Genomic DNA, 25991 nt, shown 5'->3' on the forward strand with positions numbered 1-25991 from the left:
TGCAACTTAGATACTGGGTTTCACTATGTAAAAGCGCTTTGAGTCACTAGAGAAAAACGCTATATAAATAAAATTCACTTCACACTTCACATCTCCTCATCCGTGGCTTCACGCCCGAAATGTGTCCCGTGAAAAACAGTCCGACCAGAACTCTAATAACTAAAGTTCCTTGGGTGAATAATATAAACTCACTACACCGGTATGTTTTAGCGCTCTCATGGCGAGTTTACTGACAGATATAAGTAGGAACTTTACACTACTTTATATTAGAAATGGCAACAGTGGACGATGAATGTCCCATAACAAGAAGATAGAGAAAAAGAAGAAGACTACAAATGCGGACGCGCGCTAATTTTCAGGACATATGCATATCTCAAATACAGATCAGCAGGTACCAGAAGGTAAGAAAAGTAATATGTCTTACCTTATACACACACCATAATAATACTCGTATGTTGAAGCACAGTACAATTCATCAAGCGGTGCGGCTTCATAGCTTACCAAAGTCGTACTAAAACATTTCGATAGATTTTTGAGCGCCGTGTGTAATGTTCTATATTTTCAATGGAACATATACAATTTTGGCTGTGTTTACTTGAGTCATATTGCAGTCTACACATATCTCTTATGTGTGACTGCCATCATATTGCAGTCTACACATATCTCTTATGTGTGACTGCCATCTACTGGTCATACTTATCATTTCAACAGGTACCAAATAAAATAGCTTTGAGGTCGGTAAGCACAACCAAAATTATTCCGTTATAATTATTAGGTGCACCTGGTTATAAGGCGCACTGCCGAGTTTTGAGAAATTGAAAGGATTTTAAGTGCGCCTTATAGTCCGAAAAATACGGTAAGTAAGGAATATAACCTGCGGAGCCACTTTCTGACAAAATATCCACATTTCGATTCCCGGCCCCTGAGCCCTTGGGCTCTTTAAACTGCTGCCCCTCTTCATTATGTAGTTGAACAGCCCTGATCTAAGACCTCATTGGGGCCAAAATTTAACACAAATATAATAACTATTTGCTTTAAAAAAAACTATGTGATCGAGTGAAGGCACACAATTTGAAGCGGGACGTAGTTAGGGATTATTGTGCGTAAAAATACAATGCAAATAGATCCTAATGAACATCTTTCATTGTTAGTTTTCCGCCTTCTTTCTTCCTGACATCTCACCATTTCCTGTCATTTGCTCTTCCCCCTATTCCCTTTTGTCTTACTTCCTGTAATTCTCAGATGCCACAACTCACCCTATGTTATCCCTTGTGTTGACTCTTGACCCCCATTGACCTCCAGTGGCCTTGTCTCACCAACTCTGCACTCGCCCTATCTTGATCACTCAGCACTCACTTTTAGTTGGAAGTGCATCACACAGACCGAAAAACCCCCCCTCCCACCCATTTCAGCACTCTGGAGTTTCCTCCACTTGGCCTCAATTCTGTTTCCTCCGTGGTTGCTGCTCACAGATCTGCAGCGCACGACAAGCGAGCAAAGAAAGGCATGTGGCATTGTAGATAAAGCTCTGGTCTGGGATCAGGGCATCTCCCTAAAGCGGCTTCAGAAGCAAGTTTTTTCCGACAGCTGCGCTCCGAAAGGGCCAATGAGACTGGCTGGGAAGCAGGTTTCTGGGACGAGATACCACATAAGAAGGACATGCAGAAAGCGAGACAGACCGTGGCGAGAGAAGGGGGAAATAAACGACGTCACACGGAGCAGAATGGAGAAAAAAAAAGCGGTTGCAGAATCCACACGGGTGTACGTGTCTTTGTCTCCTCCTTAGTATTGATGCATGCTAATTTAAAGCAGCACGGGCTCCTGATGAGACTCGGCGACGGCAGGCCGGGGCAGGGGAGGCGAAGCCGGCGTCCGCCGAGACACGTCGTGCACACCGTCACTCAGCAAGCGGAAAGGGGTGGGGGGGGAGATGAAGCATCATGGCGAGATTTAACCTATTTTCTTGAAACCCTTTTGATTGATGGGTGCTGATCCACATCTTTTCAAAGACTACCCTGAAGATGTCTCATTAAAAATACATACGGTGAGCTAGGAAACACAAACAAATGCGCCTTTTTTTTTTTCCTTTGTTTTTGGTTTGATTGAAACACGACGCCGACGTCCCAGTCTGCCTTTCACGTCAGAGCAGTTAGTGAAGTGGGGTCAAAGGTCAGCATGGCCCTAATGGGTCATTCATAACTCCCCAGTCTTAGGCCCCGTTTACACTAAGGTTATCCAGGGTAAATCCAACCTAACCTTATCCGTGTCTACACACAACCATACTTGCCAACCCTCCCGATTTTCCCGGGAGACGCCCGAATTTCAGTGCCCCTCCCCAAAATCTCCCGGGCCAACCATTCTCCCGAATTTCTCCCGATTTCCACCCGGACAACAATATTGGGGGCGTGCCTTAAAGGCACTGCCTTTAGCGTCCTCTACAACCTGTCGTCACGTCCGCTTTTCCTCCATTCAAACAGCGTGCCGGCCCAGTCACATAATATATGCGGCTTCTACACACACACAAGTGAATGCAAGGCATACTTGATCAACAGCCATACAGGTCACACTGAGGGTAGCCGTATAAACAATTTCAACACTGTTACAAATATGCGCCACGCTGTGAACCCACACCAAACAAGAATGACAAACACATTCGAGAGAACATCCGCACCGTAACACAACATAAACAAAACAGAACAAATACCCAGAACTCCTTGCAGCACTAACTCTTCCGGGACGCTACAATATACACCCCCGCTACCACCAAACCCCGCCCCCCCACCTCAACAAACCCCCCCCCCCCCATCTCACAAATTCGGAGGTCTCAAGGTTGGCAAGTATGCACACAACAATGCCACCATTTAAGACCCCCGGACCGCTGTGTCAGCCGGCGCAACACAACCTAATACGCATGCGTGGAAAATGCGCACGTCATACTTACCTCCAGTGTTGTTTTGTGTGCAAGCTCTTAAATTTAACTTATCTGAACAATATCCGGTGTTGTGGTATTTCAGTTAACTGGAATCCAGTGTGCTGTGGGGCCCTATTGTAGTGAATCACACCTGAGCCATCATAAATTAATCAAATCTTTAATAGACACGTTAACAATGTGATAAAGAACATTTTACATCAATCAAACTAGGGATCTAGATATCTGGTCAGGACATTCCTCACTCTTTTGCCTTCACCTTCATTGTCCATTCCTTTTTGGTGACTTTATATAATCCTGACCTAGACGTTGAGTCTGCGACATACATGGCGGGCAATAACTGATTTGCCAGTCCAAATGCATTCGCCGTTTTCCTCGACGACCAGGTAATACAAAGCATACGCTACCTTTTTTTATCACATCCACGGGAGCTCGCATTCTCGTTGTCTCTCCTTCGACAAATGGACAAAGTTTTTCGCTAAGTAGAATCACAGCTGACCTGAACATTCGAAAGTTCTCTTGCCGTCTGAGAAGTGTTGTATCCCAAATAGCTGCAATCGCTTTCTCTTAAGGTATTCATGTGTGATCTCCACAAGTGTCTGTACATGTAGAGGAAGGAGAAACACGGGCATGCCTGGATGACTCGCCTTCATATTTCCAGTGGTTAGCTCCGAGTTACGAAACCGCTTTATTATGAAGCTGGCTGTGGCGCATTCTTATTGACGTCACTTCCTGTGTGGGCGTGGTCTTTCTGGCGTCACTTCCTCTCCGAACTCAGTTTGTAAACGATCAATGAGTCCATACAAAGCTAAGTGCTGGAGATTCAAGAATTACACGGCTGACTTACCCGTGTAAAAAATTGTCCGAGGAGGCTTCAATGCTGGTTTAGTGTGGCTGAAACGGGGCTTAGGCTAAATAATTATTCGTTTAAGGGGTTAAACGACTTAGTGTAGACATGGCCTTAATTGTGTGTCCTCATCTTTATTGCCCTTTGTGCTGTGTTCCTTATCTGCCACACTTACTATCCCTCAATCATCTTTCTCTTCCCTCCCTATGCATCGGCTCTTTAATGGCGGCTGCTTTTTAAAACACTTAGACATGATCTAGTGCCCACAGAGGCTATTCCATTAGCTGTGCTATGTATTTATCATGGCGCCCGGCCTCTCACGAGATTACTAACGCCACAATTATCTCGCCTCACACCTTTGTTCAACACTTCTTTTTTTTTTTTTTTTTAAGTGTGTTTTTTAAATTTCATTTAAGAGGCTACAGGATTTACTGGTAACTGTCAATGACTTCTTCCCACAGGACGGCCGGTTGAGAGTAAACGACCAGCTAATTGCGGTAAATGGCGAAGCACTGCTTGGACGATCCAACCACACCGCCATGGAGACGCTGAGACGATCCATGTCGTCGGAGGGTAACGCCCGGGGTACCATCCAGCTTGTGGTGCTGCGAGCATCCAGAGTGGAGGTGATGATAAGTTGTGTTATTGATAGCATGCTTTTAGTGCACTCATTTGTTGCTGTTTGCTGCTCCTTTCTTTATATCCTCAATTCTACATTTTATCACACATACCATACTTTCCGTACTGCAGAGCGCACCGGTATATAAGCCGCACCCACTAAATTTGAGAAAATAGAAGAAGAAAAAAATCCCCATATGTTTAGCCGCAACGGACTATAAGCCGTGGATATATACGTTGTGAAATTAGTTATTTACAAAGAAATATATATATATATATATATATATATATATATATATATATATATATATATATATATATATATATATATATATATATATATATATATATATATATATATATATATATATATATATACTGTGTATATATATATATATACTGTGTATATATATGTATATATGTATATATATATATATATATATATATACACATATATACATATATACATATACACACGTATATATATATATATATATATATATATATATATATATATATATATATATATATGTATATATATATATATATATGTATATATATATATATATATGTATATATATATATATATATATGTATATATATATATATATATATACATATATATATATACATATATATATATATATATATATATATATATATACACATATATACATATATATATATATATATATATGTATATACATATATATACACGTATATATATATCTATATATATATACTCATATATATATATATATATATATATATATATATATATATATATATATATATATATATATATATATATATATATATATATATATGTGTGTATATATATATATAAATATATATGAGTATATATATAGATATGTATGTATGTATTTATGTATATATATGTATGTATGTATATGTATATATATATATATATATATATGTGTGTATGTGTATATATATATATATATATATATATATATATATATATATATATATATATATATATATATATATATATATATATATATATATATATATATATATATATATATATATATATATGTCAGCCCTCCCCTTACGCGTACCAGAGCACCGTCATATTATCTTCTCTAACATTTATTATTACTTATTATTTTCCTGTTCATAACTCTTTACTTTCTCCTTTCCATGAAGGTTCCATGTAAACTTCTTAAAATTTAACTTGGTACTTATTTTATTCTGTTGTTTCAAGCTATTTTAGCATGCCTTTTTGTCTGCTACTGCCCTGCTCGTAATATGTTTAGCCTCGTCCTCCAGTGATATTAATAGTTGTAAGGAATATAGTTTATTTGCCGCAATAGCAGTAAGGATTATTACTTTGGAGGAGGTGGACATACACAGTCAGCTCGCTGCCTCTGTCAGCCGGGGGACCGAATTAAATAAAGGATAATCCAGAGGTGATTGTTTTTTGTGATTGGCATTGAAAGACATTATTCAGCATTGGCCGACCACATACTCGATTGGCGCATCCCTAATCAATACGCAATTAATTCCATGGAAGTACTCCAACACGCCTTTTTGGAATTCAAGAACTCTGAAAGAACCCACGCAAGCAAAAATATAATTTGCCAAATCCACAAAGCCAATAAAACATTAATTTAGGGTATATGCAGTGATTAACCAGCATAGTAGTATTCCTTATTTTACTTGTTTTACTTCTGTGTCTACTTTTGCATGTGTTGCCTTCTTTTTCCTGTAGGGGCGGTCCTTTTCCAACTGCATAGTTAGTCAGCTCAAGCCTCACGTGGGCTCCGACAATCAGGTACGAGCGGCCAACGCCAGCCAGCCGCCTCCGCCTCAGCGCTCCTCCTCCCTCCTCCCCACGCTGTGGAGGCGGGCATCTGAGCCGCTTCCTCCCAGCCGCCGGCAGCGTTACGCACTGAGGCCCGGGGAGACCCACACCAGATACACCTATGGGTTAAACCTTAGGGAGAGACCGAGTTGTTACACGTTCGGCCTCGCACACACCGGCGTTCAATACGTCGAGGACGCCAGCGGCTGCAGGCCCGCCTACGAGTTTGGCCTCATGCCGAGACCCGGAGACGAAACGGGGAACACAGAGTACAGATACACACACGACCGTGCAAAGAACCGAACACTCGCACACATGCCATGTGACATCGCTCTCGGCACACACCAGTGTCCTCACAGTCGCACTCACGACAGCTTGAGAAGCAACGCATACACGGAAAACATCAGGGCCATGGCGGGGCAGATGTACGCCGACCCGCCCGCCCACGGAAATCAGACGAGCGTGCAGAGATACACCGACACACACTCGCACTGTTACACACATAACCAAGCTTTCACTCGACACCATGACCTGCGGCTCTCTGGTGGACTCTGACCTTTTTGCAACTCTCCTCTTAAGTTGATTTCACGCACCAAACATATCTTTTTTCTATGGAAGTAGAATTGTCTCACATCAACTTGTATATATCAATATAATATTAATACATATCCATATATTAATAAATATACAAATACAAATAAATAACTAATTTGTATGAATAAACGTGTATTTGTAAATATATCTTTGAGATTTTAAAATATATACAAATAAAATTTATAAATATAAAAATGCGACACAAATAAATCAAGAATTTGTATAAATAAACGTGTATTTGTAAATATATTTTTGAGATTTGAATATAAATATGCTTGTATTTGTATTGAATTTGCATATGTGGATCGCTTTTTTGCTTTTGTGTCGATGAGACATTCCTACCACAATCCAGATCCACAAATAAATGTGACCTACACACTCCCCTGAACAACCAGCAGAGGACACTGCAGCCTGATAAGAGATCAGTATCGGGACAAGGTCATTAAACGGCATTGATACAATAAAATAAGCAGCTAGCACGTTCTTTCAGATTAACTGGATAAATTAGCATTAGCTATTACAACGCTACCGTTAGCTAGCTCAGGCCCGTTGTGCGTTCTCTCTGTAAAGACGTGGATTGTTTTTGTGAAGAGAACTCCGGGCATTTTGCATATAATGCATATAATGCTCTGTGACCCAGACCGCTCTGGCTGTAGTGCCCTCTGCTGGTTGTTCAGGGGAGTGTGGGAGGAATGTCTCATCGACACAAAAGCAAAAAAGCGATCCACATATGCAAATTCAATACAAATACAAAATTAAGCATATTTATATTCAAATCTCAAAAATATATTTACAATTACACATTTATTTATACAAATGTTTGATTTATTTGTATGTCACATTTTTACATTTATACATTTTATTTGTATATATTTTCAAATCTCAAAAATATGTTTACAAATATGCGTTTATTTATACAAATTATTTATTTATTTGTATATCACATTTGTGTTTGTATATTTATTAATATATGCATATGTATTATCATATTGATATATATAAGTTGATGTGAGACAATTTTACTTCCATATTTATCACCTTTTCTTTTTCTTTTTTTTTTTTTTACAAACTTTTCTTCCTTGCTTTTATCTCTGAGTAAATTCACACTTTGTTGTTACTTCCTTGTCTTGCTTGACATTCCTCTTTTATTAAAGCTAATCTAAAACCTCCTGCATGCTGGTTCTGGGTTCCTTTGTTTTCCGGTGGTAATTCCCTTCTTTGCACTCCTCGGACCAATTAAATGCTTCTGTACCACTCCTTTCTGTCCTTGCATTGTTCTCTTCTTTTGTTTTATTATACACATACGCTCCCACATTTATAGCCGAGCAGTGAGAGGGTCACCTCCTATCGGGCGACAGATCGTGGAGCTGCAAACACATTTCAGATGTGTTAAAAATCAGAACCATGAAACTTTGGCGGCCATTGGTTATTTTTACCTCTCCCATGTGTTGTGGGGAATATTGCACCAATGGATTAAGGTGTCACAAAATATTTCTCACTTTCCTGGAACTGTCTTAAATCCCATGTGGCAAATGGGCAGGCAGCGCAGAACCCCATAACAAAGACGGTTAAAAATATTTTTTTTAATCGTGATGGAATCTGCCCTTTTTTGGAATTTTTCCTATTATTCACAATCCTATGTCAGACAAGAACACATGTGGTTTTCTTTTTTCAATTGATTGTAATTCGTAACATACGAATAACAAGGCGGCTAACAATGCAGCTATTAAGAGCACTCTATAAAGCCTTCTAAACACGCCAACAATACTCCATTTACATGTCATGATCTGAATATTAACGAAGTATTAGCGATATTGTTAATAGCGCCAACGCCGAGGAACTACTTTTAGCGGTGCCGTGATCTCAGAGGGAACTATCTTATGTGGCTGTTGACGTACTAAGCCGATGAACTGCTGCATCGTCTGAGTTGGTCAAAGTGAATTATTTATCATAAATCATGCCTCTCACTGTTGCCATAAACCGATAAGTTGATAAACTTTGAACAAAGAACATTTATTTTTACCTCCGGGGTGGATTATAATATATTATTTATCTAAACGGGAAGATATAACCATCCCATCAGTTGGCATCCCGGTGAGAGCAGACATTGTACAGTAAGTGATTGTTTAATTATGTTCGTATTCTTGCTTAGCACTTAGCAATACTGCTACTTGGTGGATCTGCTTATCACTCAGCTTCCAAAATTTGTAGCTCGTCCTCCTTATATTCAGGCTCAAAATATAAAGTACCGTATTTTTGGGACTATAAGGCGCACTAAAATATTTTTTTCCCTCAAAACTCGACAGTGCGCCTTATAATCCGGTGCGCCTAATATACGGAATAATTCTGGTTTTGCTTACCGACCTCGACAATTTTTTTTGGTACATGGTGTAATGATAAGTTTGACCAGTAGATGGCAGTCAAACATAAGAGATACGGTGTAGACTGCAATATGATGGCAATATGACTCAAATAAACAACACCAACATGTATATCTTCCATTGAGAGTATAGAACATTACACAAGGCGCTCAAAAATCTATCAAAATATTTTAGTCGACTTTGGTAAACTATGAAGCTTGATGGATTGTCGGCGCATTAAACGCACTGTCAGAAAGCGGCTTGATGATGATCTGTAAAACATAATCTATGCAACATTTTGACCAAAGAACCACCATTACATGTTATGTAGACCACAAAGAAGTGTTTTACATTTAGAAAAAAATTAAAATAGTATGACCCCTTTAATGCGCCTTATAATCCGGTGCGCCTTATATATGAAAACAGATTGAAAATAGACCATTCATCGGCAGTGCGATTTATAATCCGGAAAATACGGTACTCGATCATCATTTGTCCATCTACACTTCTTAAACTTTACTAAGCACTTGTTTCTTTATCTTGTTTAAAGCCAGCTTAGCTACTAGCAAGCCTGTTCCAGGCTTTCCCTTGGTGTGTAACATGTGTAGCCTCGTCCTCCAGTGATAATGCTACTTGATAAAGATACTTAAGATATAAAAAAAAAAAAAAGACAGATTATTTGCTTTAATGGAGGTGATAATTATTATCCTAGGGGTGTGGTTCCACACAGTGTATGGAGACACATAATTAGCTTCTACTCGCATCTTAGCTGGGGGACTAAAATACAATTGTTTCAGCTAAAGGGGATCGACGTTTGTGAACAGCATTAAAAGGCATTAATCGGCATTGACGATCACATCAATTTTTCACGAAAATCGTCTGACAATGATGGGTGGCCGACCGATCGGCACATGCCTAGTCTCTCACCGTCTTTATCAATGTGCTGGCACTCACAACTTTCTTTGGCACCATTATTTCAGTTATTTTGCAGTCATACTCAATAAAAACAAACCAGACAATAAAAACAAAACAGAGACTTAGTCACTAAAGCAAAGGATTTTTTGTCTGAACACTTGACCCTGTGTAATGATCCCCAGGCAATATTTAGTCCAGGGGTGCCCACACTACGGCCCACGGGACAAAAGCATCTTCAATTTGGCCCACAAGACGGCACAAGTTCAATAATCAATTTGATCCGGAACTTTGTATCCAGTCAAATATAAATACCAATGAAAAGTAACTCTACCATTACTTGTCTTTTCATGTTATTGAAGTACAGCATTTACTTACATGGCCCAATCCAAACAACCTTCCTTAGTCACAGTGCAGGAAAAAAATAAAATAACTTCTTACAAAAAATTAACAAACATGGTCACACATAACACAACCACTTTATAATAACTTTGTAGATATTATATAAAACGTCCAGTCAACATAAAAAATTCAATACGACACCCATTTAAATCCCTTACAAGGGAACGATGGGAACATGCAAAACACTCCCTCCACACTTATCCATGTTTGGGACATTTTAGCTGCTTGATATTTCTAATTGATTAAAAAAAACTTAAGGAGGTTGTCACGGAAACAAGGTAGGAGTGAAACTTTCACATACTCTTAATAACCAATTATTATAATTATACATTATATATCCATTGTATTATTATAATAATTTATACTCGTATGTATACCTTTATATATATATATATATATATATATATATATATATATATATATATATATATATATATATATATATATATATATATATTTATTTATTTTTATATATATATATATTTATTTATTGTGTGTATGTGTGTGTATGTATTCATATATATATATATATATATATATATATATATATATATATATATATATATATATATATATATATATATATATACACTACCATTCAAAAGTTTGTCTAAAGTCTTAGAAATTAAGGCTATTCCACAAAATTGTTTGGGTGACCCCAAACTTTTGAACGGTAGTGTATATATACATACACACTACCGTTCAAAAGTTTGGGGTCACCCAAACAATTTTGTGGCATAGCCTTCATTTCTAAGAACAAGAGTAGACTGTCGAGTTTCAGATGAAAGTTCTCTTTTTCTGGCCATTTTGAGCGTTTAATTGACCCCACAAATGTGATGCTCCAGAAAGTCAATCTGCTCAAAGGAAGGTCAGTTTTGTAGCTTCTGTAACAAGCTAAACTGTTTTCAGATGTGTGAACATGATTGCACAAGGGTTTTCTAATTATCAATTAGCCTTCTGAGCCAATGAGCAAACACTTTGTACCATTAGAACACTGGAGTGATAGTTGCCGGAAATGGGCCTCTATACACCTATGTAGATATTGCACCAAAAACCAGACATTTGCAGCTAGAATAGTCATTTACCACATTAGCAATGTATAGAGTGTATTTCTTTAAAGCTAAGACTAGTTTAAAGTTATCTTCATTGAAAAGTACAGTGCTTTTCCTTCAAAAATAAGGACATTTCAATGTGACCCCAAACACATATATATATATATATATATATATATATATATATATATATATATATATATATATATATACATACACAGTCGTGGTCAAAAGTTTAAATACACTTAATTTCTACAACTCTTCTTTTTTTTGTGATAGAGTGATTGGCGCACATACTTGTTGGTCACAAAAAACATTCATGAAGTTTGGTTCTTTTATGAATTTATTATGGGTCTACTGAACATGTGACCATATCTGCTGAAACTTGACAAGGGACATGTAACCAAACATTAACATTGCTGTATGTATATATATATATATATATATATATATATATATATATATATATATATATATATATATATATATATATATATATATATATATATATATATATATATATATATATATCTGATATACCTGAGTGGCAATCAAATGAATGCTGACAAAAGCATTGTTTGTCAAGTTACTTGACATGTAAATGAGAAACTGGATGGATTACTCTGCGTCTGGACATACAAATACACTGAAGCTGCAGAGAGCATTTTGCACTGCACACGTGAGTGATAATGCGGGCTGAGGCTGGACTAAGCCCCTCCACAAACCGATTGTGTACATGCGGCTGTAGGTTCCAGCCTGCCTAATAGACGGATCCCCTCCTGTTTACGCATTGTGCTGGGATTAAGATATAAAGACGCCTCGTCTGCTTGGAAGCCTCAGGCGAGCTGTCAGGTTGCGGGGAGCGAGTGAGCAATGATTTATGTGTCACTGGTATTGTCAGAAGTTCCCACCAATGTAAAAGTGATTGACAGCAGGTACAGTAGAGAATAATGATGCCCCTGGGACTCTTGTGATAGGAAAACCTTTCATTATTATATGGCATGTTATGATTATCACGGTTTCTTTTGGTGTTTGTGACAGCTGTGCATCTATTTTTCCAGGAGATGCCGCTTTAATCCTCCACCAGTCCTCTATCTCCAACTGGAGTAGGTTCCTTTGTAGGGGTGGGGGTGGGGGGGTCTCATCCTTCTGTAGGAAAAGGGATCTTAATTTATTTCCATTGTGCACGCTGGTGGCCTTGAGTTAGGCCCTTGCTGAGATGATAACACTGGATTTACTTGTGAGGCTTTGCATTAAGAGCAGGTACATGTTTAGTCTCTTCGCCAAGGAAGGAGGGGATTTTTTGTGTGTTGTTGTGGGCTTTGGTGCACATTATCTACATTTTTTTGTAAAAGAAAATGTTAATTTTTTCCAAGTGGTAACTTACTGCTTCTCAAGTGTGGTGGATTGTCCAGAGCTTAAACAGCAACAAAAGTGAATTTAGTACAACAAGTTTATTTTCTCATAGTCAAAAGTGCATAAGTTGGATTGTTTTGTCCCTGCAAACAAACGGAACGTCCTCCGGAGGACTCACAAAAAGCAATCTCTCTCGAGTCCCGGTCTCATGCCATTTTTATCTGTCTCTTCGTGCGTCACTCTGTTTTTTCTCGTGCGTCACTCTTGTGGTTTTCGACATGTTTGTTTTTGCAACATCCTTTGATCCCTTAATCATATTTTAGACAATCAAAACATTCTGTAGACAGGTTGGCACAACTTAATATTCACTTTTGTCCCACACCCGGTCCATTCAATGGCACAGAATAGAAGAGAAATTAAACGAGCGTACATTCTTGACAGACATGAAATATAGGTCAAAGGTCAGAAATTCTACTACACAAGACTGATACCAATAAACATATTATTTTTTGGAATTTAGGTTTAACTATAATTCGTGCACAACCTGTAAAGTAAGAACCTATCAAACAAAGATGGATTTGACAAACTACCTATAGCAGGGGTGTCCAAACTACGGCCCGAGACTGCACAAGTTCGACAAGCAATCTGGCCAGAGGGGAGGTTTACATCCATCCATCCATCCATCTTCTACCGCTTGTCCCTTTCGGAAGTGCGGGGGATGCTGGAACCTATCTCAGCTCATCTTCGGGCAGTAGGCGGGGTACATATTAAAATGTCAATAATCTGGTGGTGTAAAGAGTCATTATTTGTCGGCATCTATTGGATTACGTGAGTGACTCAGGCCAGTGGCCATGGAGTGAACTTTCTAAAGATACATGCACAGTGTTGACTTGTATGACCCAATCCAAACAACCTTCCCTAGACATGGGGCAGAAATAATATAACACACTGAACTTTGTGGATATTATAAAAAAAAAATCTAAATTACACCTATTCAAATCTATTGCAAGGCATGATGGGGGAAAAATGCAAAAAAAAAATCTCTCTCCACAATGATCCATATTTTGGCGCATTTTAGCTGCTGGATATTTCTGATTGATTACAAAACTTTAAGGTTTGGGACGGTATAGCTCGGTTGGTAGAGCGGCCGTGCCAGCAACTTGAGGGTTGCAGGTTCGATCCCCGCTTCCGCCATCCTAGTCACTGCCGTTGTGTCCTTGGGCAAGACACTTTACCCACCTGCTCCCAGTGCCACCCACACTGGTTTAAATGTAACTTAGATATTGGGTTTCACAATGTAAAGCGCTTTGAGTCACTTGAGAAAAAGCGCTATATAAATGTAATTCACTTCACTTCACTTCACTAAGGTAAGGTAAACAAGGCAGGGGTTGAACTTTCACATTATCTTAATATTCAATTCTAATAAGTATTAACTATATTAGAGATGTCCGATAATGGCTTTTTTTGCCCATATTCCGATATTGTCCAACTCTTAATTACAGATATCGATATCAACCGATACCAATATATAAAATTGTGGAATTAACACAATATTATGGCTAATTTTGTTGTGATGCATTAAACAATGTAACAAGGTTTTCCAAAATAAGAGAACAACTTCAACTCAAGTTATGGAAAAAAAATGCCAACATGGCACTGCCATATTTATTATTGAAGTCACAAAGTGCATTATTTTTTTTAACATGCCTCAAAACAGCAGCTTGGAATTGGGACATGCTCTCCCCGAGAGAGCATTAGGAGGTTGAGGTGGGGGTAGGGGGTAGCGGGGGTGTATATTGTAGCGCCCCGGAAGAGTTAGTGCTGCAAGGCGTTCTGGGTATTTGTTCTGTTGTGTTTATGTTGTGTTACGGTGCGGATGTTCTCCCGAAATGTGTTTGTCATTCTTGTTTGGTGTGGGTTCACAGTGTGGTGCATATTTGTAACAGTGTAAAGTTGTTTATACGGTCACCCTCAGTGTGACCTGTATGGCTGTTGATCAAGTATGCTTGCATTCACTTGTGAGTGTGTCAAAAGCCGTAGATATTATGTGACTGGGCCGGCACGCAAAGGCAGTGCCTTTAAGGTTTATCGGGGCTCTGTACTTCTCCCTACGTCCGTGTACACAGCGGCGTTTTAAAAAGTCATACATTTTACTTTTTGAAACCAATACCGATAATTTTGAAACCGATACCGATAATTTCCGATATTACATTTTAAAGCATTTATCGGCCGATAATATCGGCAGTCCGATATTATCGGACATCCCTAAACTATATAATTACCCATTATATTATAATATCTACATACACACATTTACATATATATATATATATATATATATATATATATATATATATATATATATATATATATATATATATATATATATATATATATATATATAATATATATATATTATTTGTTGTTACTGTAGAATGCCTTACCATTGTACTGTAATTGAAAGGTAAATAACTAAAAATAAATAAATACATAAAAATAAGCTCCAATCTCTGTAAGCAGAAATAAATAAAATAAATATTGAACATTTGAAGTGCATCAGTTGGAAAAACTCAGTTGGGCGTTGTCGTCATGGCATTCTCGCTCGTTCGTCCGTGTTGATGGGCTCATATTGCCCCCTCGGTTTGAAGTCAAAATATTCCTACAACAGAGACTTTTGGCTTTGTAAACATACTTTTTCTTCTAAATTTGTGTTACTTTGTGGAACTTCCCACTAGCGAGTAGGGAGGCGATGTCCGTGAATCCTGTGTGTGTGTAAGCTAGAGATCCTGCTCTCCGCGCACCCAGACTATGTTCACACTGCAAGGTAGGACGTGCAATTCGGATATTTTTGTCGAATGTAGTCCTTAACATTACAGAACAAATGCGGTCGTACTTGCATGCAGACGTGACGTCATGACGTCACACGTGCTGAAGTGTTTACAGAAGTAAAACATGGCTTTAATCATGGTCGCTTTTAGTCGTAGCGCATTTGTGACAATTGCAATGATTGTGTGCAATTAAAGTCAACGTTTTCTGAACTGAATTATTGCGTGTGGAAGATTAACAAGGAAGAGGGCAAGTAATTTGGTTCTGGCAATTTGCGGGACATTTTACTTTCACGTCTGCTCCAAAGAGCGTGTTGGCGATCAGTCAGAGACATGAGTGGTCAAACATTGACGTGAGTTCCTAAAACATATAATTTTAACCTGTTTTTTTCTTATTTGTCAACTATTTATTTTATACCAGTCTATTTTGGGGAAGAATCATGACGTTTATTGCTTTTTGATGAATGCAACCGGAGTGCGGTGGCGTTCACACTGCAGTCGCACCGCATCCATATCCAATTTATATCCTGTTCACATTGATATGAAAAAATGGGCGCATGCATCCAACGAGGCCAAAGACTGTGGATGACTGAAAAGAGGGCTCACTGCGTTCAGTTAATTCTACTGTTGAGTAAACGTGCCCAGGTCCTGAGTAGGGTTGTACGGTATACCGGTATTAGTATAGTACCGCGATACTAATGAATCATATTCGGTACCACATCCACTGTAATGATACCAAGTACAGTAGCGTATCTAGTCCATACTACTATGATTACGTTGATATTTTCATCTTCTTTCGTTTTTTAAAAATGTATATTATGTTTATAAACTCAGGAAATATGCCCCTGCACACATGAGGACTTTAAATATGAGCAATTTATGATCCTGTAACTACTTGGTATCGGATTGATATCCAAATTTGTGGTATTATCCAAAACTAATGTAAAGAATTAAACAACAGAAGAATAAGTGATTATTACATTCTAACATAAGTGTAGATAGAACACGTTAAAATAGAAAGTAAGCAGATATTAACAGTAAATGAACAAGTAGATTAATAATTAATTTTCTACCACTTGTCCTTAATAATTTTGAGAAAATAATAGAATGGAAAATGACACAATATGTTACTGCATATGTCAGCAGCTAAATTAGGAGCCTTTGTTTGCCTACTTACTGATAAAAGACAAGTTGTCGTGTATGTTCACTATTTTATTTAAGGACAAACTTGCAATAAGGAACATATGTTTAATGTGCCCTAAGATTTTTTGTCAAAATAAAGCCAATAATGCAATTTTTTGTGGTCCCCTTTATTTAGAAAAGTACCTAAAAGTATCGAAATAATTTTGCTACTGGTACCAACATATTGGTATCGGGACAACACTAGTCCTGAGAGTGAGAACCCTGTCTCCTTGTTTGAAGCGAACAATTTCCTTTGTGGATCATTAAAGTTTGTCTAAGTCAAAAACAAACACACAGGGACATAGCAGCTTATCGATGCCGGCAAAGTTATCAACTTAATTTTTTTCCACTTTATAGATTGATTGACTTACTGACTATCGGCCCAGGCCTGGTTACAGGATAATGTTTGATGTGTTAAAGCTCAATCTTCATTTTTCCTCCTCGCGGGATGTTTACTGAACTTTTAGTGCAAATAGCATTAAAAAAAAGTGTTCCTCTGAAAAGTCCAACGCGATTTACAATGAGCTCTGGGGAAGTATACAACATGCTTACAGCTCAGTGGCCTTGTGGTTAGAGTGTCCACCCTGAGACTGGGAGATCGTGAGATCAAACCCCGGCCGAGTCATACCAAAGACTACAAAAAACGGGACCCATTGCCTCCCTGCTTGGTACTCAGCATCAAGGGTTGGAATTGGGGGTTAAATCACCAAAATGATTCCCGAGCGTGGCCACCGCTGCTGCTCACTGCTCCCCTCACCTTCCAGGGGGTGAACATGGGGATGGGTCAAATGCAGAGGACACATTTCACCGCACCTGTGTGACAATCATTGGAACTTTAACTTTACAGCACGGCAAGAAGTGTTTGATTTGTCCCCCGTAACTGCAAGCACAGGAGCAGTAATCTCGCCTTATTGGAGTGCCTTTTCTTTAATTTTTTATTAGTGGAGTTATTTTCCAAAGTTATCTGATTCATCAATAGCTGCGTTTCCATTACCCCTACACTGCAAAAAGTCAGTGTTCAAAAACAAGAAAACAAAAAACAAAAATGAGGGGTATTTTACTTGAACTAAGCAAAATTATCTGCCAATAGAACAAGAAAATTCGGCTTGTCAAGACTTTCCAAAACAAGTAAAATTAGCTAACCTCGATGAACCCAAAAATACCTTAAAATAAGTATATTCTCACTAATAACAAGTGCACTTTTCTTGGTAGAAAAAAAAAGACCTTTTTGCTCAATATGTTGAAAAATATTCTTAAATTAAGTAAATGCTAGTGCTGTTATCTTGACATAATGATATGCGCTCGGCATCATGATTTTTTTTTTCATGCTTGAAATAAGAAATTATTACTTTAAAAAAGTAGTTTTATACTTGTGAGTGTTGATGACACACCTTTGCATCAGTTGATATTCTAGTTTCAAGCATGTTTTACTCAATATAGGTCATAAAATCTCAGCAACAAACTGTAATATCTTACTGAGATCATTTAGGACCAAAACCCTTAAAACAAGTAAAACACTCTAACATAAAATCTGCTTAGTGAGAAGAATAATCTTATCAGACAAAAAATAAGCAAATATCACCCTTATTTGAGATATTTAATCTCACTTAGATTTCAGTTTTTGCCGTGTAGAAATGCGCAAAACCTAAATATCGCAAAAAGAGACGGGTAATGGAAACACCCATATTTCAAAAAACCTCTCAAATATCACTAAAACATTTTTTGCGCTCTCAGGATATTTGAGATATTTCGATATTGAAGTGTTTCAGTGTCATGATGGAAACACTTTTTTTTTCACATTTGGAGGTCACTTAAACACAGAACCAAAGCAGGACAATTAGGGCAGACTTGGTCTCGCTTCCAACCGATCGGCCGGGGGGAGCGAAGCGGCACCACCGCACAGGGGCCGTCTAGCGGGTTCGTACTTGGGAACAACGACTCGAGGACACCCACGTGCCCGAAAAATGTCACGGGGGCCTAAAGCATGTTGCTTTCGTCTTCTATTGACATCGCCGCAACAGCAATGGCTGCAATATATTCCTCAGAGTGGAGTCATGCGGAATGAGATTACCGTATTTTTTGGAGTATAAATCGCACCGGCCGAAAATGCATAATAAAGAAGGGAAAAAACATATATAAGTCGCACTGGAGTATAAGTCGCATTTTTGGGGGAAATTTATTTGATAAAACCCAACACCAAGAATAGACATTTGAAAGGCAATTTAAAATAAATAAAGAATAGTGAACAACAGGCTGAATAAGTGTACGTTATATGACGCATAAATAACCAACTGAGAACGTGCCTGGTATGTTAACGTAACATATTATGGTAAGAGTCATTCAAATAACTATAACATATAGAACATGCTATACGTTTACCAAACAATCTGTCACTCCTAATCGCTAAATCCCATGAAATCTTATACGTCTAGTCTCTTACGTGAATGAGCTAAATAATATTGTTTGATATTTTACGGTAATGTGTTAATAATTTCACACATAAGTCGCTCCTGAGTATAAGTCGCACCCCCGGCCAAACTATGAAAAAAACTGCGACTTATAGTCCGAAAAATACTGTGTACGAAAATTACAGCTCATGACACAAAAAAACCTTTAATAGAAACACCTACAAGTCGCAAATGTACTTTATTGACATTTTAGAAATAACGCTTTTATTTTGTGAAAAATAGAAATGGAAACGCAGCTAGTGTGACGTCATAGTTCCTAGCATCCCCTGATATTTATCGTGCACTCCTTGTACACTGCAAAAACTGAAATCTAAGTAAAATTAGATATCTCAATTAAGGGTGATATTTGCTTATTTTCTGTCTGATAAGATAATTCTTCTCACTAAGCAGATTTTATGTTAGAGTGTTTTACTTGTTTCGTTTGGTTGTCAAATGTTAAGGTGGTATTATCAAATAGATGTCGGTGTCTAGCAGAACCGATAATCAGCATTTCCGTTTTCTTGGCGTTGAGTTGCAAAAAGTTAGCGGACATCCATTGTTTGATTGCATTAAGACACGCCTCCAGCTGACTACAATCCGGCGTGTTGGTCAGCTTTAGGGGCATGTAGAGTTGGGTGTCATCAGCATAACAGTGAAAGCTAACACCGTATTAGCGTATGATGTCACCTAGCGGCAGCATGTACATACTCAAGAGTGCAGGGCCAAGAACCGAACCCTGGGGAACTCTACACGTTACCTTGACATAGTCCGAGGTCACATTGTTATGGGAGACACACTGCATCCTGTCAGTAAGATAAGAGTCCAACCAAGACAAGGCTAAGTCTGACATACCAATACGTGTTTTGATACGCTCTAATAAAATATTATGATCAACAGTATCGAAAGCGGCGCTAAGATCAAGAAGCAGCAACATAGATGACGCATCAGAATCCATCGTTAGAAATAGATCATTAGTCATTTTTGCGAGGGCTGTCTCCGTAGAGTGATTTGCCCTGAAACCGGATTGAAAAGGTTCACAGAGATTGTTAGACACTAAGTGTTCATTTAGCTGCTGTGCAACAATTTTTTCCGAGGGTTTTCAAAATAAACGGAAGGTGGGAGACCGGTCGGTAGTTTACCATGAGGTCAGGATCGAGGTTAGGTCTTTTGAGCATAACCTCTTTTTTGAATGCTAGGGGAACAGTGCTGGAGAAAAGTGATAAGTTTATAAAATTTAGCACTGATGGACCTAATAATACAAAAATCTCCTTGATAAGTTTCCCAGGAAGTGGGTCAAGTAAACATGTTGTTTGTTTTATCCCACTTACACGCCGTAATAATTCCTCTAATGTTATTTCATCAAAAAGAGAGAGACTATTTTGGAGGGCAGTATCCGTCGGATATACAGTCGTATCTGTGTTAATAGAACCCAGTTGTAGCTGAGATGCGTTGTCTTTAATCTCTTTTCTAATGAGTTAAATTTTCTTATGAAAGAAATTCATAAAGTCATCTGCCGAGTGGGTGGAGCTACTGGGAGGAGTCCCTTGTTGGGTTAGCGATGCTACTGTACTAAACAAAAATTTAGGATCATTTTTGTTGAGGCGGATGAGATTTGAGTAATATTTAGCTTTAGCTAAGGTAAGCATGCGTTTATAAGTTATTAAACTATCACTCCATGCTTGATGGAAAACCTCAAGTTTAGTCGCGCGCCATTTGCGTTCCAGCTTTCTACGTGATAATTGACTATAATAATTTAATATTACAGCTTGTAGCTGAGATTTTATGACCTACACTTTCAAAGTTTGGGGTCACATTGAAATGTCCTTTTTTTTTAAGGAAAAGCACTGTACTTTTCAATGAAGATAACTTTAAACTAGTCTTAACTTGAAAGAAAAACACTCTATACATTGCTAATGTGGTAAATGACTATTCTAGCTGCAAATGTCTGGTTTTTGGTGCAATATCTACATAGGTGTATAGAGGCCCATTTCCAACAACTATCACTCCAGTGTTCTAATGGTACAATGTGTTTGCTCATTGGCTCAGAAGGCTAATTGATGATTAGAAAACCCTTGTGCAATCATGTTCACACATCTGAAAACAGTTTAGCTCGTTACAGAAGCTACAAAACTGACCTTCCTTTGAGCAGATTGACTTTCTGGAGCATCACATTTGTGGGGTCAATTAAACGCTCAAAATGGCCAGAAAAAGAGAACTTTCATCTGAAACTCGACAGTCTATTCTTGTTCTTAGAAATGAAGGCTATTCCACAAAATTGTTTGGGTGACCCCAAACTTTTGAACGGTAGTGTATATTGAGTAAAAAATGCTTGAAACTAGAATATCAACTGTTGCAAAGCTGCGCCATTAACACTCACAAGTATAAAACTACTTTTTTAAAGTAAAAATTTCTTACTTCAAGCATGAAAAAAAAAATCATGATGCCGAGCGCATATCATTATGTCAAGATAATGGCACTAGCATTTACTTAATTTAAGAATATTTTTCAACATATTGAGCAAAAAGGTCAATTTTTTTTTTCTACCAAGAAAAGTGCACTTGTTATTAGTGAGAATATACTTATTTTAAGGTATTTTGGGTTAGTTGAGATTAGCTAATTTGACAAGCCGAATTTTGTTGTTCTATTGGCAGATAATTTTGCTTAGTTCAAGTAAACTACCCCTAATTTTTGTATTTTTTTTCCCTTGTTTTTGAACACTGACTTTTTGCAGTGTATCCACTTCGATTTTTTTTGTTTGGTAGATATTCTGCCCAATTAATAAACACGCACATTGACTACGGTTTAAAAAAATCTGGAGCCTTTTATAAAAGGCTAACGGCTCAAAGAGTCCAATTCCACCCTGGCCCGCTCCATCATCACCTAGCAACTAAATGATTTCAGAGAATTCCGCCAAGTCTGATTGTCCCCTGAAAAAAAGCGTCTGCATCAAATCATCTGGCTAACTGGAAAATGAAAACAAATATTACAACACTTTAAGTTCTAAACGCAAATGTTTTTCAGTCATTGGTTGAGCTGCAGTCAACAAAAGGAATAAACAACAAGTCTAATCCTACTGGGTAATAAAATAAGGCACTGTAATCGTCTGATGTTGGAGTCAACATCATACATTTTTCATAAATCACATTTGGTTTTGCATGCAGCACACTTTCTTTTTTTTTGCATATGAACCTTTTAATGTCAATGTTTGTCATCTTTCCCCATCTTCTTTTTGCTGTGTGTTCCACAGGAGCCTCAGGGCCACCGTGCCTACGAGGGGGCTTCGAGACCCTCAGCGCTCAGTGGCAACAGTCTCATTGACAAATACGCGTCTGGCGGCTCCGGGGGTGGTAAGTGCACGCTTGACTTTGTGTACAAAATATGGGTTCTTTTGAACTGCCGTAAAGCTGCTTTAAGCGTTATGTGTGCTCCCGTTATCGACAACTATGCGATTGTGTGTGCTTACAGTATATGCATTTGCCATTTTGTGAAGGATTTTCACAGTGTTTTTATGCAAACTGTCCCTCCATCCCAGTGGTTCTTAACCTTGTTGGAGGTACCGAACCCCACCACTTTCATATGTGCATCCACCAAACCCTTCTTTAGTGAAAAATAAAATGTTGGGTTTTTTTCAAATTCAAGACAAAGTTATATGTTTTTTTACTGGTGCACAAAATGAACCGTGCATGAACATCACCTTGTTCAAAGAACAAAACCAACACAGTGAATTACACACCTGCAAATCAGATGGAAAATTAGAGGGAATATTCTTTGGGGGTATCCATAATATCATCGGCGGTCACTCGAATGAGTATGACGATCCTCCTGGTAGGGGTGTATCCCTTTATGGAGGATGCCTGTGCGTGACTTTGTTTTACGTGGGGAGACTGGTGCACAGACAGTCACCACACCGATCTTTGACAGAATCGGGTCAGGGTCCAGTGGCATTCTGCTGCAGCCTTCTTCCGCCATCGCAGCCGCTGTGGTAGTTCTTAAATCTACCGTCTTCCGCTTGCTCTGCCGTTGAGGTCTTCACCGTATCCCTGGCTAGGGGGCAGTCAGGTACTAGGCCTTTGCCAAGGGCCACCTGGGGTAACAGTAGTAAAGGGGTTAACCTCCTAGTGCCCCAAGACCCCCATAGAGGAGACTCCATCATGTCATGCCCAGCACTCAAATATCCATAATCATCGATAGGGAGAAGTTTTTATTTACACGATGAGTCAGGTGTGTCTCGAACCCCTGAGGCCGACTCACCGAACCCCTAGGGTTCGATCGAACCCAGGTTAAGAACCACTTCTCTATCCTTTGTGCCAACATTCTTTGCAGTAGACATTTGATTGTCTATTTTTTAGGGGTGTCAAAAAAATTTTATTTTTTAAATTAATCGTGATTTTTATTTGTAACGATTCTTAATCGATTTAAAAAAAACAAAAACATGTTTTATTTTATTTTTAAAAAAAACAAAAATTGTATTCGTCATGTCGATTCCCATATCTGCTGTACAGATTTACTTTAGAAAAGAGAAGTGTGGTATACTTCTCTTGTTGCCTTATTTAAAGTTAAAGTTAAAGTACCGATGATTGTCACACACACACTAGGTGAGGTGAGGGGAGTAGTGAGCAGCAGCGGTGGCCACGCCCGGGAATCATTTGTGGTAATTTAACCCCCAATTCCAACCCTTGATGCTGAGTGCCAAGCAGGGAGGTAATGGGTCCCATTTTTATAGTCTTTGGTATGACTCGGCAGGGGTTTGAACTCACAACCTACCGATCTCAGGGCGGACAGTCTAACCACTAGGCCACTGAGTAGGTCTTTGGAGGGTCAGTGTCGTCAACTCACCAAAACCAGTTTTTATCATCTCAGAAATATTCCTAAAGTGACACAATTTTTTGTCAAAATTGGATCTCCAAATGATCATTCACGCGTTCATTTCGTCTCGCATTGACTATTGCAATACTCTCTTCATCGGCGTCACAATGTAAACAAACGCCATTGGTGCATCTACACCTAACATCCACTGTAATGATACCAAGTACAGTAGTGTATCTAGTCGATACTACTATGACTACGTAGATATTTTTGGACATCACAACATCTTCTTTCATTTTTTATTTATTTATATTATGTTTATAAACCCCAGAAATATGACTTGGTATCGCACTGATACCCAAATTTGTGGTATCATCCAAAACTAATGTAAAGTATCGAACAACAGAAGAATAAGTGATTATTACATTTTAACAGAAGTGTAGATAGAACATGTTAAAAGAGAAAGTAAGCAGATATTAACAGTAAATGAACAAGTAGATTAATAATTAATTTTCTACCACTTGTCCTTCATAATTTTGACAAAATAATAGAATGGAAAATGACACAATATGTTACTGCATATGTCAGCAGACTAAATTAGGAGCCTTTGTTTGTTTACTTACTAAAAAAAAGACAAGTTGTCTAGTATGTTCACTATTTTATTTAAGGACAAACTTGCAATAAGAAACATATGTTTAATGTACCCTAAGATTTTTTGATAAAATAAAGCCAATAATGCAATTTTTTGTGGTCCCCTTTATTCACAAAAGTACCGAAAAGTATCGAAATAATTTTGGTACCGGTACCAAAATAGTTCAAACTATACGCTACTATACAGTACAGGCTAAAAGTTTCGACACACCTTCTCATTCAATGTGTTGTCTTTATTTTCATGACTATTTACATTGTAGATTGTCACTGAAGGCATCAAAACTATGAAAGAACACATGTGGAGTTATGTACTTAACAAAAAAAGGTGAAATAACTGAAAACATGTTTTAAATTTGAGTTTAAATAGTCAAAATAGCCACCCTTTGCTCTGATTACTGCTTTGCACACTCTTGGCATTTTCTCGATGAGCTTCAAGCACACCTGTGAAGTGAAAACCATTTCAGGTGACTACTTCTTGAAGCTCATCGAGAGAATGCCAAGAGTGTGCGAAAAAATATTAAAGAGCAAAGGGTGGCTATTTTGAAGAAACTAGAATATAAAACAGGTTTTCAGTTATTTCACCTTTTTTTGCACAATCTACAATGTAAATAGTCATGAAAATAAATAAAATGCATTGAATGAGAAGGTGTGTACAAACTTTTGGCCTGTACTGTATATTAAAATGGGCAACAGCGGAAGGATGCATGTGCATGTACTGAAAAGTAGGAAAGGTAGGATAGGGTCTCTTTATGAGCCCATTGTTTCTGGTCTGTGGCGGAAATCTGGAACACCTGAAGAGAAGCTACGCTAGCACACGCAGAGCATGAAACTCTGCAACATTTGAACCTGCAACCTTCCCGTTTTGAGATAACAGTGCTGTGTTGTGCTTCTTGCTTTGCAAAGATTATGCATCTCTTTCATGCCATGTTTAAATGCGGAGTTTACATCTCAGCCTCACCTCTGTATATTTATCCTGGTAGAAGAGAAAGTCTTTGCTATTGTTTTTTTCCCCCCTGAATGCTGCATTTGCTTTTCATGTGCAAAAGATCTGACCTTGGAATCATTATGTTGATGTAATTGCCTAATTTGCATAAATAGTTCTGTGCCGTCGAGGAAAAACAAAACAAAAAAAATAGCTCGCTCTCTGAGTGGGACTTGCAAACTGATTTTTTATTCATATTT

The 25991-nt window shown here is 38.1% G+C and overlaps 1 protein-coding gene across 2 annotated transcripts in view; it reads left to right on the forward strand.

Annotated features, from left to right (window-relative positions):
* pard3ba (par-3 family cell polarity regulator beta a) overlaps positions 1-25991 on the forward strand; it is a 427783-nt gene that overhangs the window by 147987 nt on the left and 253805 nt on the right. For both annotated transcript variants that reach the window (XM_062060174.1, XM_062060183.1), the window contains 2 exons: positions 4238-4402; positions 22600-22699. In XM_062060174.1, coding sequence (XP_061916158.1) covers positions 4238-4402; positions 22600-22699 — 265 coding nt within the window. The remainder of the gene's footprint in view (positions 1-4237; positions 4403-22599; positions 22700-25991) is intronic.

Source organism: Entelurus aequoreus, linkage group LG01, assembly GCF_033978785.1.
Source record: "Entelurus aequoreus isolate RoL-2023_Sb linkage group LG01, RoL_Eaeq_v1.1, whole genome shotgun sequence".
Taxonomy (NCBI): domain Eukaryota; kingdom Metazoa; phylum Chordata; class Actinopteri; order Syngnathiformes; family Syngnathidae; genus Entelurus; species Entelurus aequoreus.